General features: G+C 39.4%; 1 protein-coding gene across 3 annotated transcripts in view; it reads left to right on the forward strand.

The window, feature by feature from the left end:
• The first annotated feature begins 1,057 nt into the window (after nt 1-1,057).
• Nucleotides 1,058-19,258, forward strand: part of LOC121854148 (enhancer of mRNA-decapping protein 4-like) — a 64,489-nt gene continuing 46,288 nt past the window's right edge. Inside the window, exons 1-5 of one of the 3 annotated variants that reach the window (XM_042348574.1) lie at nt 1,058-1,137; nt 5,804-5,881; nt 9,696-9,901; nt 13,074-13,272; nt 13,499-13,649. In XM_042348574.1, the coding sequence (XP_042204508.1) occupies nt 1,115-1,137; nt 5,804-5,881; nt 9,696-9,901; nt 13,074-13,272; nt 13,499-13,649 (657 nt within the window). In that variant the 5' untranslated portion in view covers nt 1,058-1,114. Of the gene's footprint in view, nt 1,138-1,255; nt 1,385-5,803; nt 5,882-9,695; nt 9,902-13,073; nt 13,273-13,498; nt 13,650-19,258 lie in introns of those variants that run through there. The other 2 variants (XM_042348576.1, XM_042348575.1) reach the window with 2 other exon arrangements.

The raw sequence follows: 19,258 nt of genomic DNA on the forward strand, positions 1-19,258 counted from the left end.
AATGCCATGAGCCTCCACTTTTCTTATTAGTCTTTCGTGGGGGACTCTGTCGAAGGCTTTGCTAAAGTCGAGATATACCTCATCATAATTGTGCCCCTCGTCCACTGATTCGAAAACAGATGACATTTTTTAACAGATTAGTTAGACATGAACGCCCGCTTGTAAAGCCATGTTGGGAATCATTGATCAACTTGTGCTTCTCCAGGTGATTTTGAATAGTTTGAAATGATTGCTTCCAGTAATTTGACAACAATTGATGTTAAACTGATTGGTCGGTAATTAAAGGATAGGGATCTATCTATAAAAGTATATATATATATCACTTATTCTAATCTGGTGTCTTATCTTAATTAATCATTGAAAATTATAAGATTGTATGTTTATTTCATGTAGACCTACAATAGAAACTTGGAGAAGATAAAAGCTTGCTTTAATGGGTGATACAGGTGCTTCTCGTGTAGCTACAGTGCTGATGTTAGGATATTGATTGTAGCTGATATGCCACATGACTCACATGGCAGTACGTCACTGGTATTGCACACGTATCACACAGGTGGATTCAACAACCTTGGTGACAATTATTCTATGAATATCAACAACAAGAATTCCTATTTTTCACAACTGGTGTACTATATGGAACCGTTAACACTAGACTTTAAACAAAATAAAAAAGTAGGTAAAACGATTAAGCACTGCAATAAAAATTCACATTTTGTAAAAAAAAAAATTACTTCTATAGAGGTGGTGAAATTACCTGCATTGTAAGGCCTGATGCAGCCTGAAGAATACTTAGCTTAGGCCTAAATTCAACACTGATGAGAACCAATTGTGTTAACTAGTTAGACCATTGTACTGAACTTTGACAATACTCCATTGAACAATTTTCATATCCATAATGAAGTGAAGTAAACTTTTATAAGTATATTTAATATAACAAATCAAATCACCAATTTTTTCACATTCTTGATGATAAATTAATATTCTAGAACTTTCTATAGTAGATTTATTACTGACAAAGAGAGTTGAGATAGAGTAAATAAAGGTTAACTACTACACGAAAACTTTCCCTTACACCAGAAGACAGTGTTTGTATTGCTCTCAAGTGTCTTGGTGAATGAGTGTACTTAAAGCCAAAAGGTCCGTTATAATATTGTATATAAATAACTCTCTAGCTTCCTAATAGTTATAAACAGAGATATGATATATTAGTTAAGGAATGTTGTAAAAGGTGTAGAGTATAGTGACGCCTTACACAGCCTCTAGTGTTTAGACCGGCCACACCAGGTCCACCAGGTCTGACAACTTGTATCTTAATTTAAAAAAAAGTCTTGGTGGAACGAGTAGTATTTATTGGTTTTATTAATCATATTCACCTCTGTTTCAAGTAAGATAATGGTTATGTGGGTAATAATAAGTACTGGGTATTTGATGCCTGGGGTGAAGGTGAACACTAATGGATAGTTATTAAACCAGTGTTAAGTTTATACTGTGTGTTAAGTACTTGATAGATGTGTGGTATTAGTTAATGTTAAGTCATATTTGCTATAGTTAAACTCAGTAACCCATTATATGTTTAAATATTACATGTCTCTGTTTATTCCCCACTAGAAAATAATGTAATGGAGTATAGAGATGTATAGTGTTGATATAATATGACTCACATATATAAAGCATTGTGATATAAAACATTTTTTCCTTTTCATTAAAGTCTTTTGTCACCTCTAGAGTAATGCAAATTGGTGTATGTATCTTATTTTAGGTATTTCACTTGTTGCTACTAAATGAATCTGATAATTTGTAGTTGTAATTAGACATCTTTCTTCAATGGAATTTCTGGTGTAAATGACATATAAGTGATGTATTTTATTTTGTATGATCGTACGTGGCGGTACAAACCCAGAACGTTGAACGACTATGGAGCGAAACCCCGGTTAGGTTAGATTACATTACGATACGTGCAAAATTGTTTTTCTGTTGGTTTTTAACACTTTACCTTGATTTTTATAGCAAGTTTCTAGATTCTCAGGTGGGAGGGGGGGGGGGAGGGGCTTATCTCAAACTATTGAACTGCTCCAGAAATGAGGTTCAAATTCGTTCATAACAGATAAAAAACCATCGGCAAAACAGTTTCAACTTCGATTTTGTATAGTGGCAACAAGTGAAAATTTACCTCATTTTATCGGTTTATTTTTGATGTACAGGTTAGGTCACTGAAATTAGTCCACTAAGTTGACTGTAGCAAATTTGTGTGTCTCTGGAGTTTCTATCTTTTGTGAATGTGAACCACCGAGCTGTGAATTTAACCAGGAATTGGACCTTATCTCTGGTAATTCGGTAATTATTTAGAACACGACCGTCCGCTGTTTTCAGTGAATATGAGTTTAAAAATGCCCAGTTTTCACTGATTTTATTAGAGGATATTGTATAATGTTGGGGAAAAAATATAAAAAGAGCTGAAATCTTTTGCAAACCTAACCTAACCTAACCTATATACTGTATTAACTTACCTATATCTAGAAAACTAAGCATTTGCCCAAGATAATTATTAGAAATGTTAGTAATCAGTGTACAAAACTCCAAAAACATCCTCCATAATTACCAAACCACCTAAGGTCACCGATAGTATATTAGCGGAATTATTTTAAGAGGTGACAACTTTTTATTTTAATTAAAATTTTTGTTTTTGTTTTTCTGTGTCTATGATCTTAAATCACCTGTAGTGGGCAGGTCATGAAGGATTAGGGGAAATTGTGGGGTAAAGCACAGTGAAAACTGATCATATGACACTAAAATGATGTCTTGGCTAATATTTAGACCTTGACTTGCTAGTTTGGCAGACAATTTTGGTCTCATTTTCTTAATATTTGATGATTAATGTAATGGAGATAGTAATTTTTTGTGGAAACACTAATTTTTTTTTTTCAACTTCTTAGTTGAGAATCACGAAGTAAAAAAGATGCATTTTTTTTTCGTTTCTATGACTGTTTTCCTTTGAAAAGTAAAGCAAAAAATATTGAGGAAACTGAAACCTAAATTGTGGAAATTATTAATACAGTGAAGTCCAAAAATCCGGACTGCTTGGGGATTGGGTCGGTCCGGATTTTCGGATTTTCCGGATTCTCAGGCAGTACTTTTAAAATTCAAATTTAAGGAGGAATAAAGAAGAGATGAACAGGTACAGTTTGATAGTTTATTCATTAGCAAATATAGCATGCCTCATTTATCAAAATGAGCAGTTTTAAAGGAAAAGCTGTTTATTGTAGAATTTTATTCTTTGCCTTTTTTATATCATAAATTGTAGACTTTCCAATGTCGTATGTTTCCATTAGAAAAGTAGTGCTCACACCACGTTCTAGTTTCTTAGTGTTCTTCTTTCTCTTCACACAACGAAGTTTATCTACTTTAGGAGCCATTATTATGGGCTTGTACAGTACTCTGTAAATGGAAAGAGTAGGTTTTAAAATTACATACGTTGTCACAGTTTGATTGCTCGTTTTAAAGTGGCGACTGCGTGGTCGCTTGTTGTCGCTGTGCAGCTGTGGCATGCATGTGCACATACACACAAAACACAGCTAAAAAAAAAAAAAAAAGTTAGTTTTCGAAAAGTCCGGATTCTCAAGTGGTCCGGATTTCTGGCATCCGGATTTTTTTAATTATACTGTACCTGAAAGTGATGATTTTTGTTATGGAAGTCAATTTTGTCTGTGGGGAATGTTATAGACTGAAGATTGTATTATCTCAGCCCCTCTGAATGTTTTATCATTCTCCGTACCGGCCACCTAGTGACTTCACTGCGTGACAACACGTGGCTAAGGTTAGGTTAAGTTAGGTCGGTTTCAGTTTCGTCAATATATGTTGCTCTTCAATGGAAAACTGTCATAGTAATGTAAAAAAAAAGCGTGTTTTTACTTTGTGATTCTCAACTCAGAAGTTGAAAAACACATTTTCTTAGTGTTACCACAAAAAGAAACTGTCTCCATTGCATTAAGCATCAAATATTGAGCAAAATGGAACCAAAATTGCTTGCCAAACTAGCAACAGTTTAGGTCCAAATAATTATCGATGTCTCTACACGAAGAAAGTAATTATTAACTGTAAATACTCCTCCGAAAAATCTGCCGAGTCACCGCGTATTATCTGTTTGTTTACAACTGACCCACTCTGTCCGAGCGTACTCTCACGTCCACAAGAATCATAAATTACACCATGATGCTTCAACGAAGTTACTTTCAATGGTACAGTAGTGTACAGTAATGTCTCTATTAGCTGGGCTCCCTCAAACCTGAAACTCCAATAGCCGGAATTTAAATTTTCTCGTAAAATCGTTCCGAAAGCGAAAATTCTGGCTTTGGGCACAATTTTCCGAGGGGCACATTTTCTGGAAAATTCCAAGAAAATTTTCCCTATACCCAGAAAGTTCCAGAAAATTCCGGGGATGGGGAGATTTTTTCTGAGTTTGAGAGATGAAGATTGGGTACATTTTCCCGAAATTCCGAGAAAATTTTTTCGGTAGTACCGGAAAATTCCGGGGACGGGGAAAATTTTCTGGTTTTGAGAACTACTGTAATGTGCAATTTTTGGACTTATGAGAAAATTTTTTCATTACATTGTACCTAGAAAATTCGGTAATTGTGCAGATTACAGCAACCAAAGAATTCCGGAAATTCACTTCACTCAATCTTTACAACTATTTTTTTCTATGACCACTTTTTTATACACTTTTTTATACACTTTCTGTACACACTTCTGTTGCAAATTAATAATAAGGAAGATATTGAATTTTAAAAAGAATAAAGTCAGAGCACCTGTTGCCCCTACACTGTTGCTCAAATTGTGTGTTCGTTCGTTCTCTTACGTCCCTTGTTGTGAGCATGTATGAATATGCGGCGAATATCCTGACCTGGGTCCAACGATTCACAACCGTAACAAAGTTAACTGCTCACAGAAGTTCAAAACACTTACAGAACAAGCATAGGACTCGAATCGATAACCCTCTCCTCAGGTGAAAGTAAAGGGGGAATAAAATTATATACATTTACTTCCTACAAAATACAAAGACATATAAACATGGTGCACATAGAATAAGAACCTGACTCCTAACACACAAAATAATCAACTAAATCCTAACCAAACCTACGTACAAGTCTAACCTAAACAACATACGGGAATGGGAACACAATGGAAGAAAGTGTGAACGTGGAATTCTACTTAAGGTCTGATGGTCCTCGTGAAAGCAGAGGTCCAGCCGTCCTGGTACTCGTGATAGCTGGGGAGAAGTAAGTCAAGTTGTACTGCAGGTATCCCAGAGGAGTAGTGCAGCCTTGGGAATAGGAGTAACCAGCCAGGGCAGTAGCTGAAGGTGTACTACCTCCACTTGGGCAGGAGAAATCGTCGAAGGCTATTGAGTAGGTGAAGCAACTGAGAACCGTGGTTTAGGTAGGAGGTGAAATTGCGAGAATGGGCAAAATAGTGATGAATCACCCTCCTGTATGGCCTGGACAGGTTGGTTGACGGGACAGTTACCAGGCGAAGTGCCGATTAGTGATGAGACTACGGCCCGATGAAGGTCTGGTCGTAACACTGCACAGTACTTTATCTAGATCTATGAATACCACTGATGAATTCTTTTCATTCTCTTGAAAACTTTTCACCCAAGTCCCAAAACAGAAACTTGATCCTCATATCCTCAAACTTTCCTGAACCTACACTTTATATTTGACCTGGAATGTGATACAATGGTAAATTGCAGTGTTGTTCATGTTAACATTGACCTCTTGTTGAGTAATGATATTTTTACCAACAGAATGGAAGCTGCGGGCTACAAAGAAGGTGCATCTATGCTGCAGGCTCTGATGAAAACCACTGAACAAGGACAAACTATGTAAGTTTTTCTTAATTTTTGTCATAATGTCATTTTGCTGTTGGCAATTACTTTTCGATTTAACTGGTAACTAATACAGTAAAGAACCAGCTGTGGTTTTTTAACAATATTCCACACTTTTTGGAGTCTTAAACTTACACTCTTCTTACATTTAAGCTCTAATGCACGCAGTTGATGCAGGTATGGGACTATTGATCTGGTGTCCGAACCACTTAAAAAAAATGGTTATTTTCTGGAACAAATTATTTAGAATGAATGCCAAGTAATTCCTGGGCTGAGTGGGGAAATATCCAGCCATTCCCCACCTGTGAGCTGTATTTTAAGTTGTGGTTAGTTTTCAACTCATAATTTCGGGTAGATATTCATTATTTTTTAACTCGCTTACATATTTATACAATCCTACAGGTACATACAGAAACTGAAAAAAAAAGCTGAATTATCATAAGGTATAAAGTATTTTTCAACTTATAATTTTGGGTAATATGTGTATTTTATTCCATATTTTTTTATTGTACAGTTCCTGACAAAACTCCTGTGCCAGGCAGTTTTGCCCAACCTGGTTAAGTGGCAACGACAGAGAGACATGCACGAACACACATGGTGGAACTACCGGGCTCATAGTTTAAGCTTCACTCGGTGGTTTAAAGGGCATGTTTCATGCCTAGATTGCCATGTTGCCAGCACTGTCAGGAACAACCAATGAATACCATTAATAATTATTTCAACCTAAATTGAATGACGAGAACCAATATATTTGCGAGCACAAACAAAATGCTTCCCCACACCTACTCCGCACGGCACTGTCTGCTAGACCCCTCGATCATGTGAACAATCCATTCTATGGCATCCTCTTTGAACTACACCAAATATACGTTGTCTTATGTGAGGGGTTGGTGATGGTTCCAGACAGCAGTGCGGCAGCAGTGAGGTGCTCAAGTAAATTTTTCCTCTCATTCTTACTCATCATCAGTGTCATCTTTCATTGGTAACCTCTTCGTAGAATCAAGTGCCACATTTGAGATATTAACTTTACATATTACAGGCAACTAAAGAAATTTGAAGGAGAACAGAAAACACGATGTGGACACTCCCTTCTGACTGACACACAGTTTCGAAGTGTGATCTATGTTCCAATTGGTAAAATTGGTTCAAGTACACTATGTTATATCCAGTCCAGCTCCCCTTCCTATCAATGACTTGGCGGAAACGATGCAACACTGAAGACACCATGTTGTAAACCACATATACGGTCTCCTTCTCACTGCCTCCAGTCCTGCCAGGGTGTGCTGTAGGAGTTGCTGCCCGGTCCTCCCCTGCTGTGGCTCCCATGAATTAACCATGTTGGCCCATACAGTCTCGATGGGGTTCAGATCACAGACTTTACTCAGCCAGTCCGTGCTCTGTTATTAAAGGTTATAGCAAAGCTGTGTCGGGAGCAAGTGGAGGACAGAAGGTCCATGGTGTGAAGCACCTCTGGTAGGGACACTGCTGCATTGCTAAGGCAAAAGTCAGTGGAGATTGCAATGCATTGTTCACTCTTAACTTAAAAATTTTTTGCAATTTTTATATTTTCATTATTGTTGTTTATATGTTTTTGTTACTGCTGTTTATGTACCAACTACATTAAGGTTAATATTACAGAGTACAGTTTATGGGCCTATCATTAGAATTACAATTGTATTTGAAAAAAAATCGAAAATGTAGCAATTATGTCTAAAAATAGTTTACATGTTTGTGGAACTTTCTAAATACCAGTAAAACCTCATTAAATTGGACTTCAATGAATCGGAATTCGCTTTTTTCAGACTGAGATGCTCTGATCACCAAAAATACAAAAACGAAGAAGAAAAGAAATGGGGAGGATTAATAAAAATCTTATTAAATGAACAACACTTACTGAATACTGAACAGTGGTCTAATAAGATTTGCTATAGGCTTACTGAGAACTAATACACTTGAGTATGTAAGCAGGCTGGGGCTGATAAGGTGTTGCTGCATTCATCAGGTTTATTTATTTATTGATTCAGTACAGTAAGTCCTCGTATAATGTCGCCCCGCTTAACGCTGTTTCGGTACATCGCTACTCTTCAGATACCAATAATTTGTTTAACATCCCGACGACTGAATTTAATGTCGTGTTTGCGTCGTCATGGACTACTTTTTACGGCGCATCACCATCTCTCGTCTGGCTGCGCCACGCTCTCTTGGCTCGGCGCGCTACCTCTCACTAGCGGAACGTCACTGACGCCAAGCCACGCTTCCACATCATTTGTGCGTGTATAAGTGTTTTTGCTTTAAATACTGTACTCTAACCATTTGAAATGGCCTCCAAGTGCCCATCAAATGCTATTGATGCTAGTGTTGTGAAGAAGCAACATAAGACCATTAGCCTTGCTTCGCAAATGGAGGTTTTAAACCGGGAGGAGGAGCCACCTGCCGGGTCTCGGTGACTAGCCACCCTCCTCCTCCACTCCAACCCACCACACACTCGCTCCACCACCTCCGCCCATCAGAGAGTACAGGTGCTCCTCTACTTACGAACGAGTTACTTTCCTGAGGCTTGTTTGTAAGTCCAACTTAACTCTTGTAGATACCAAACATATTGTAAAAAATGAAAAGATCATGGATATTTAGTACAGCTATACCCTTTAATACAGCCTTAAAACCTGACTCACTCTTCTCCTCTTAGATAATGTAAGCATAAGAGTGGACTTATTGATGTGTCTGTGACTAAGGAACAGTGTAGAACCCTGACATTGCAACAAAATGTGGTCATTATCTTATCAAAATTGTGATTTTGTGAAGTGTTTTAGAACCTAACCCCCATAATGACAATGCTATAATGTGGACTTAGGTTATAGGTTCCAAATAACTGCTTTATGATCTGGTTCTTTGGTCTCTCTCTCCTGGTCATTAACTGAGATGACCCTGTAAATAACACATGCAGCCAAAGCCAAGGTGTCTAGGTTCATTGGCTAGTCAGGCTGGGTCAGCGTGCCACTGACTTCTGCTCAGAGTATATAGTAAACAAATCTACTAATGCACTAGCCCGGCTGGCCTTTCAAACAAAGAAAAAAAATGACTCGCCCAACTCCATGAATGATTGTGTGAGCTCTTTAAGTCACATTATTGTTCATCATTTATTTGATTTGAGAATTGATATATGAGCTCATGATTTATAGACTGATGGGTTCATGTTCTGTAAATTATTTAATGTTTCACCTTAATTTACCTGTTGCTTTTCACACTCCTGCATCAACCACTGAACTAAAGCTAGAGTTTGCTTCATAAACCTGGGCAGGTAGCTGGAGCTGTTTGTGCAGCCTTTATACTGGTCATACAGGGCATTGATCCTGCCTCCAGTTATGTCTCTGGTAGGGAGAGTTGAGGCAGGTGGATCCTGTAGGTCACTGTATCTTTTTCTTGGCTGCAAAACTGTTTATTTAGCTTAAACTTTTTATTATTTTTTTTTTGCATGCTTTTTATTGGTGGCAGCACAAACTATCCTTTTATTTTTTCTTTACAATGGCTGATGTTCCCGTTGAAGGGCTATCCTACCTACTGTCTTCAAGCTGTTCTTGCCTAATACAACATGGATAAAAAAGATGAAAACAAATTTGGTTCCTTTACATTCTGTTCTTTCAGTTTCCACTACTCCTTAGGACATACTGTACACCCTCTTCCTTTCCTTGCTCGTTTTCTGCAAAATGTCAAATGGATTGTCTCATACTGTGTTTCAAAACCCTTGTAATCATATACAGTACTGTGTATCTTAAGTTGTTCATTTTTTATATATAACATTATTTTTCCTCAGTTCATTTCGAGGGAATGATGAGCAGTGTAGCAGTGCGCTGTTTAGTTCAGAGGTGAAAGTGGAGGTCGGAATCACGGATCACACCTCTGGGTCGTCGGCAATCACAACCCGTAACATTACCAATTATCCTTGGGACCATCATTACCTCTCTGGCAGTTTGGTTGTTCAACACTGCACTGGAGACTACTTAGCCTATGCTATTAAAGGTTGGTAGATAGATATGTGATAACACCTTGGCAATTGCAGTTGTATGTACAGTACAATGAAAGACAAAAGTCGTGTCGTGAAATTTGGTGAAAACATATGCAGAAGGGCTCAAACTTTTGGTGCGGTCTGCCTTGTAGTAGGGAGCTCTCATAATGTTTCCCGAGTTGTATTTAATCTTCGGACAAAACTGCGACACGACTTTTGTCTTAGATTGTACAGTATAGTAGTACAGTAGTAGCTCATCAGAAGAATAATACTCTTGACCATAGCTAATAAAAAGTTATATTGTGAATGACCCCTTAAAAGTATATTCTGTAATGGAATCCCACATTAATGGAAAATTGGAGGACTTAAGAATGAAAGAGTACAGTATATGAGGCCCCCCACATCGTAAGGTTCATTCGGGCCATCCGGGCAAAACCTCTCTTTTTCTTGGAAAGCACTATTTTCGGCCTAGCTCTGTACGATGGTAGTTGATAAGATCTCCTTACTAGACTATAAATAAGGTTGAAAGCCCATTGAAAAAGGGTAAAACATCGATTTGTGGCAGACGGGAAAGTATGGGCTTGGCTTTCACGTCGTCGGGTGCTCTCATCCCGTCAGTGAGTGAGTGAGAGGAGTGGGCGGTCAATCAGAGCCGCTGGTCTGCAGCCTCCTTCACTGTCTCGGCCAATGACAGTGAGCGTCTGCTATCTACGTCATGGTCCCTCCAACCAATGAGGTGGAATCCCTCTCCCTCTCTCCCTCAGTTCTCCTTTGTTGTGGCAGGATCTACACTCTGATATCAATTAAGGTAAAAGAAAGCCATAAGCAGGTGTGAGTTTTGTTGCTTCAAGTCAACATTGCAACAACCCAGTACATTACTTCATGATGCACTACCTACCATCTGCAAGTATAGTCCCTAAGCTTCAAAATGCATCAAAAATTAATGCTTTATCTCCAAAAACAACAAAGTTATGAATGTTTGTAGTTGGAAAAACTTTAAACACAATTATTGGCGCGAATAACCCTTATGATGTGGGAGGGGGGGGGTGGGAGGCTCATATGTAGATGAATTAATTTATACTGTAATGATTTATTTATTAAATTTTTTTATTTTTATTTTTTTATTTATTTTTTTTGCTATAACCTATCCCATTGCTATATCACGGGATACCTGTACACACCTATGTTCTACATATTTATTATATTTTATTGCAACATCTTTTTTATATACAGGTACACTCCATATAAGGCACTAAAATAACTGCAGGTATACTGTGTTTTATAGTGACCCCTGTTGTAAGCTGGTCTGTTGAAAGCTCTCACAGGAACACATCTTGAGTAAACAGCCTTATGATGCAGCTTATCCTTTTATTTTCAAGTCATATTACAAATTACATACAGTATTGTATTTTTTCTCTATTACTGAAGATGTTATATTAATCATGATGAACCATAAAAGGCCAATCATATGAGATATAATACTGAATCAATCAATAAATAAACCTGATGAATGTGGCAACACCTGATCAGCCCCAGCCTGCTAACATACTCAAGTGTCTTAGTTCTCAGTAGGCCTATAGCACATCTTATTAGACCACTGTTCAGTATTCAGTAAGTGTTGTTCTTTTAATAAGATTTTTTTATTAATCTTCCCCAATTTTTAAAACATGTATTTTCTTCTATTTATTTTTTTTAATTCCGATATATTGAGGTCTGATTTATCAAGGTTATATATACAGCCTTCGTCGACCACCCGGACATACGACCGCCCCAGTCTACCCAAAAAATTTCAAATTACGTATTTTCGAGTCCCGACGTTAGTGACAAAATCTTTGTTTGTAATTCCATTTAAAATGGCTGGCAAGTGTAAAAGTAAGAGTTCTCGTGGCGCTGAGAAGAAAAAGAGACACCCATTTTAAAATTTCTATGTATTACCTTCGACTTACAACCAATTCAACTTACAACCTGTATTTGGGTCCCTAACCCCATTGTAAGTCGAGGGGTGGCTGTGTTGTATATATATATACCTGTATATATATATATATATATATATATATATATATATATATATATATATATATATATATATATATATATATATATATATATATATATATATATATATACACACACACATATATACACACACACACACACACACACAGTGGTCCCTCGGTTAACGAGCGCCTCGGTTAACGAGATTTCGGTTAACGAGATACCTTCCATAAGATTCTTAACTTCGGTTAACGAGTAATCCCACGATTAACGAGTTTCTTACGAGCCGACCTCAACATGTTTCCGCTTGCATTTGGCGGTCCACCAGCTGTAGTATTAGTCCGCCAATACAGTAATCGGTTCTAGGGCTTAAATTCCTTACCATTTTAGCAAATATCATGAAGTTTATACTATTCAATAATTTTAAAAGTTTAATATTAAATTTTTTAGTCATTTTAACAATTGTTGAACATAATTGAAGGTAATGAAACTAGTTTAATGCGCGCCATCCAGCCTCTCAACACACCATACAGGCGTCAGTCTTTGTGTCTTTTCAGTGGAGGTAACATCTTGCTTGAGACTCTCTTCAACTAAATGCTTTTTTCTGTGTTTCCAAGCAAATTATTGGTCATTTTGAAATTTTACATATTGACAACATATAATGCAGTGCAGTGTTGATTTAAAGAAAATAATCTTGAATTACACCAAGAGAACTAAAATTTTATGGGTGAAATGATGCCATGGGGTGACTTCTCTTCCACCCCAATGCCTTCTCTTCTCCCTTCTCCTCCACCCCCTTTCTAATTCCCATCATCATCATCATCGTCATCATCATCCAGGAGCCTTCTACATACACACCTCAAAGTAAGTGTACTTTTCTACCTTTTTTTTTAATTTAGGCAATTTTTGGTGAGCTGGAACCAATTACCCCAAAACCCATTGAAACAATGGTTTCGGCTAATGAGTTTTTCGGTTAACGAGCAACCTTCTAGAACGGATTGTGCTCGTTAACCGAGGGACCACTGGTTGTTAATAGTGAGCATGGGATGTTGTGAATTATGAGAACATCTTCAAGGTCATCTTATTTAACATGGGTACTGTATTTTAATTAGTAAATGCAGTTTAAAATGTAAACTTATAGATTTACTAGGGTCTCTTGTCAAACTTCTAATATATCTGCAAACTTTTCAGCTCCCCAGAAATCAAGTGGAATGGTGCGTATTATTCATTGCAAGTCTGGAAACAGAGGACTGGTCAAAAACATAAGAGGCATGCTACGTGACTTGGCCTTCGCTCATCTCAGCAACAGAGTCGTCTTAGCATTTACAGACCAGTTTGGAACGTTGTATGTCTGTGAAGTTACCGAGTCAACAACAGAAGGAACATTAAAGTGTGTCCAATAACTTACTCCTGTTATCAACTCAGATACTGTATAATTAGATTTTGTAACCCAGTGAAACATTTGATAATGAAAGTACAGTATTACTAAAACAAAAAAATTGATACCCAGTGTGAATTAAATATATTTTATACAGTATATGGAAAATTTACCCATTTCTTCTGGCAGATAAAAACACAAGGCTCACTTAATATACACGGCATTCATCTTTCCCTAGCACGGAAATGTTGTTGGAAGTAAACAGTGGAACCGATAAGGCGAGCGACTACCACCGTGTCATATGGTGCCCCTATATCCCCGATGAACAGGGAAGTAATGATGATGGCGATGACCCAGCTTACCTCTTGGTGCTTACTCATGGACCATGTGTAAGTTAGCTTTATTAAACAAATAACTATATGTAGTCTGTTAATTAATTTGGTTATTAAATTATGGCTCTAACCCTCAACCTGTGATGTGCTTTGTGCGATGATACATGAAGGTCTGTGCTGTGTATCATATGATGACAAGATTTTTGTGTCACTGTCTTATATTGCGCACCAAGATTATCATTCATAAACCAAGTCATGTGTCCCACAGATTCCTCGCACTAACCATGCCTCAGTAGTGCTCTCAGTTGCATTTTATCATGAAAGACATGTTTGTTGTAGTAAGTAGCAGTCTGCCCAGCATAGTCTGATAGCTTCCCCCCCCCACCCATCCCCCATTTTTTTTAGTGGTACCGTACACTTTGAGCTGTTGAAGGTTTTAATTTTTTTTTATTACATTATGCAATCTAGAGACAATTTAAGGCAGGGGTATTAAAATTTGACTGGGGGAACCTTAAGATTTATTATGCCATACGTAGGCAAAATGATCACTTTATTATACAATCACTTGTAAGTCACAAAATATGCTCTATATGGGCACTATTACACTGAATGCACATACGGATGGTGAATCAGGCCTCAGACATTGAATCAATTCCCTCGATGGTTATAAGTAAAATTATCAGTAAATAAGCTTTATTAAGTTTAATGGTTACCGCACTTGCCCCCATATGGTAAGTCTCACGGTTGCTTCCCTATTTTACAAGGAATTTTTTTATGTATTTATTTATTCATTTATTTATTACAGAGTATTTATTTTATTTTTAGTATAATTCATCAAACATGGAGTAAAAGTGACTTCAAAGTGTTATTTAGAGGAAAAACATCCAATTTTGTTCATGTACTGGTAAATACACTTTAGATAATGAGAAGTTCTGGATAAGTAATAATAATCATATCTTCTTCTGGATCATTTGTGGTGAATGATAGCTACCCCCGTGGTAGTCTGTCCTCCTTGTAAGGTAGTAGGCAGCTATCAAACAGGGAGGTACCACTGCCTGGAAATATATTGGAAGCATAATGTGTTGTCTAATGGTAGACCCTGCTGCCATATGTAACCAAGTCTCAGGTTGCTGATCTGACTTTCTGCCTCATTTACACATAGTTGCAGGGTCTCAATTGTTTCTCTTACTTTGACAACACAACATACATATATTGTTTATCACTATTGATTTTTTCTTTATAGTTCTTTATTATTATTATTATTATTGTTATTATTATTATTATTATTATTATTATTATTATTATTATTATTATTATTATTATTATTATTATTATTATTATTATTATTATTATTATTATTATTATTATTATTATTATTATTATTATTGTAGTTTATATTAAGTTTTATTAATTGTATTATTATTATTATTATTATTATTATTGTTATTATTATTATTAGTAGTAGTAGTAGTAGTAGTAGTAGTAGTAGGCCCGGGCGGCGTGGGTGTGTTGGGGTGCCTTCCCTGATTAAAGTGTTATTGGTGGGGATATACTCAGTTTGTGGGAGCGAGAATTTCACAGTGTGTCGATGAATGTTGGATGTCACCTTGAGCATCGTCGCCGACGGCTCTTCTCATCCTTACGGCATTAAACGCAAATATTGCGTGTGTTCACCGGCGATCTTCAAGTAAGCCTGTGAGTGTTTGAATGGTCAGTGACTGGAGTTGCCAAGTGTCAGTGCCAGTGTGTCGATAGGCCTACTTAGCAGGGGTGGCATCGCGACTCTCGCCCCTATGGGGCCAAGTGCCTCGCGCTTGCGGTCGCCCCCCCCCCCCCCCCACCTCAAGTAACGGCCACTTCATGTAGTGTCGGCTGACCAAGTGAGTATATATATAACTAATATTACATCAGTGAGACCATAGAAATAGTGGTTATCTCTGCCAAGGTTACATAAACAAGTGTTAGGTGTGACAATTCTTGCTCCCAGTGGATTATTCTGATGTGTGGATTGTCGCCCACATGGGGGGTGCCCAACACAACCTGGCACGCGCGTATGCCCCTACTACTCGGACACCGCAGGCCAGGCCGTCACCTCTTTGCCCCATACTCATAAGATCTAGTTTCTTCGTCCGTATGGGCCCAATAGCAGAGGTCGGAGGCGGAAGTATCTGTCGCCCAAGGTGCTGTTCACTATGCCTGGTAACAATCATTGCTGCGTCTGTGCTAACCCGAACCAAAACTGCACAAATTGTGTTTGTGCGAGAAACAACCGACCATGTGTGGATTGCAAGAAGCGAGACCAGTGTCGGAACCCACGTCGCAGGGAGCCGACACAGGTGGCCACAGTGGATATCGCCGGGACCCAACCCCGATGATATCCGAAATGATAGCAGTGAGTCTACTCAACCCGAAAATGTAGTACTAATAAATGCTGCTCCCTTAGTAGCAGATGTCCACGAGGAGAATGAGAGACAGCCACCTCAGTGGAATGGCATGTCGATGGAAAATGCAGACATATGGGTCAAAGAAACCTACTCAGAAATTGTCAAGTGGTCGCCCGCTAACTTATTTGAACCACCCAAGTGTGCGGCCACCAAAGAAATGATTCGGGAGATGACTCGCCTCATGACTGATTACACTCAGGACCGCTTCCTCGCCCCTTTAGCTCTTCAAATACTGGCAATAATACCACATCTATTTTGTCAGAGGACACACACAAAGACTAAGCACAAAGAAAATGTGGCAGCAATGAAGAGAAGATTGGCAATGTGGCAGACTGGGGCCCTTGCTGATCTCCTATGTGAAGCAAGAACACTGCAGGAGAGACTAAAAATTACGGGTGACGGAAAGCAAAACACCGATGACGTGGCAAGAAAATTTGGAAACAAAATGCGTGTGGGAAAAGTGTCTCTGGCGGTAAGATCTCTCACAGAGGAATCCTCCGGTGGGGTGATGCCAATAAACAGAGAGACATTAAAACTACTGAAAGAGAAACATCCCCCTGCAAGTGATGAAGAAGGCATCAGGTTCGAGGGTGACTATATCCCACCAAATGCTGTCCTGTTCGAGAAAATAACAGGAGAGATGGTGTGGAAAAAGGCACTGAAGACTCGAGGAGGAGCCGGCCCTTCAGGTCTGGATGCAAACGGTTGGAGAGTCATCCTCAGCACAAACAAGTTTGGCCCTGTAGCAAGCGATCTCTGCACTGCCATTGCCGCCCTTGCAAGAAAGCTTGCATCCTCTTGCTGCCATCACCTCCAGGCCCTGACGGCCTGCCGCCTTATTCCTCTGGAAAAGAATCCAGGATGTAGGCCTATAGGGGTGGGGGAAGTGCTGAGGCGGATCATCGGAAAATGCATAATGGAGGTGGTAAAGGATGATGTCAGGGCAGCAGCAGGGAACCTACAAGTGTGTGCTGGCCACCAGGCTGGCGGGGAGGCCGCCATTCACGCCATGAGATTGATATTTGAGCAGCGTGATTGTGAGGCCGTTCTCCTGGTGGATGCTTCAAACGCATTCAACATATTTAACCGCAAGGCTGCACTGCACAACATCAAGATCAAGTGTCCAAGCTTTGCAATGTATGTTGAAAACTCGTATAGGAATCCATCAGACCTCTATATAGTAAACAACAAGGCTCTAAGAGGTGATACCATCTTACAGTCAACCGAGGGAACAACACAGGGGGACCCTGTTGCAATGGCAATGTATGCAATTGGCCTATCAGTGCTCCAACAAGAAATAAAATTTGAAACAACTGGGGTCAAACAAGTGGCATATGCTGATGACCTTACAGGAGCAGGAAAAGTGGAGGGCATCAAAAAGTGGTGGGACTTGGTAACATCGCGAGGTCCACAAATAGGGTACCACCCAAACGCCAGCAAGTCCTTCCTCATCGTGAAGCCAGAACATTATGAACGGGCAATGGAGGTTTTTGGCGGAAGTGAGGTCAAAATAACTAAGGACGGCCAAAGACATCTAGGCGCAGTAATTGGCACTACGGACTTCAAGACCGAGTACGTAGCGGGAAAGGTGAATGAGTGGGTTAGTGAAATCCAAGCTCTGTCTGAGATTGCTAACACAGAGCCACATGCGGCTTTTGCTGCATTCACCCATGGAATCAAGCATCGTTGGAACTACCTGATGCGTACTATCCCTGATATCGGACCCCTCCTCCACCCTCTGGAAGAAGCTATCAGTGTCAATTTCATTCCCAAATTAGTGAAACACCCCCACTTAACCCCAGCAGAAAGATCACTTCTTGCACTTCCATCAAGACTGGGAGGTATGGGACTAACCAATCCAGAGGAGATTGCTGCCACTGAACATCAAAATTCACTTAAGCTCACGGCAGCCCTCACGGACCACATAATAGCCCAGAACGCAACAGGGGAGGTGGATACCAGTGAAGTAAACAAGATTCGTAGGTCCATTACGACAGAACGACAGCACTGCCAAAATGATAAGCTGCAGCAACTGTTGCTGCAGGTACCAGAAATTTGAAAAAAAAAAGTAGCTATAGCGCAGGAGGTGGGCGCCTCGAACTGGTTAACTACGTTACCGATAAGGGCAAATGGTTTCAGTCTCAATAAACAAGAATTTACAGATGCCATTGCTCTAAGGTACGGGCCAGTAGAAGGTTTGCCCTCCCAATGCGTGTGTGGCTCTTCCTATGACGTCGATCACGCCATGGTGTGCAAGAAAGGGGGCTTCATATGCATGAGGCATGACGAAGTAAGGGACCTCACAGCAAATATGTTGAAGGAAATCTGCCGGGATGTCATGGTAGAACCGACCCTCCTTCCTTTGGACGGTGAGATCTTCCAACATAGGACTTCAAACACATCTAACGAAGCCCGTGTTGACGTCAGTGCTCGAGGATTCTGGACGCGGGGACAGCGAGCTTTCTTCGACATCAGGATTTTTGATCCCATGGCCGCATGTCACCGTAACCTAGCTCTCGATGCTGCACACAGGAGGAACGAGAACGACAAGATAAGGGCATATGGGGAGAGAATTCAAAACGTTGATCAAGGCAGCTTCACTCCTCTAGTGTTCACAACCTCTGGTGGGATGGGACCAAGTGCAAGATGTTTCTACGCCAGACTCGCGGAGGTGATCTCCGAACAGAAGCAGCAGCCCAGAAGTTATGTTACAGCCTGGATGAGATGTCGACTGTCCTCTCTCCTTCGGTCGGCTTTGCTCTGCCTCAGGGAACGAGAGCTTCTGCCCCAATGCCGACAACAGCTGCAGATATTGACTATGAGGCAACAGTCACTGAATGCCGCATAGATCTGCGGCTCAACTAATTCAACACAGCTAGGATAGCTACTTATGTATTAGGATATTTAATATTAAGGTAATAAAATGGTGTCGAAGGTGTGGCTATTGGGGGAGGCTGGAGGCCTTTTCATTAAAAAAAAAAAGTAGTAATAGTAGTACTATTAGTACTACTATTATTATTACTATTATTATTGTTCCTATTATTATTGTTACTACTACAGGATGTACCTCACCGGTGCCGGACCATGGAAATTTCTGGACCATGGAAATTCACCCTTTTCCTGGATAGATAGTGACTTGTGCATACACTTGGAAGCACTAACACCACTTTCTCTGCTTCGTGGTCTCTTTGAAGACATATTGAAGGGTTAAATGTTGTACAG

The sequence above is a fragment of the Homarus americanus genome, unplaced genomic scaffold, assembly GCF_018991925.1.
Source record: "Homarus americanus isolate GMGI-L3 unplaced genomic scaffold, GMGI_Hamer_2.0 scaffold24277, whole genome shotgun sequence".
Classification (NCBI taxonomy): Eukaryota; Metazoa; Arthropoda; class Malacostraca; order Decapoda; family Nephropidae; genus Homarus; species Homarus americanus.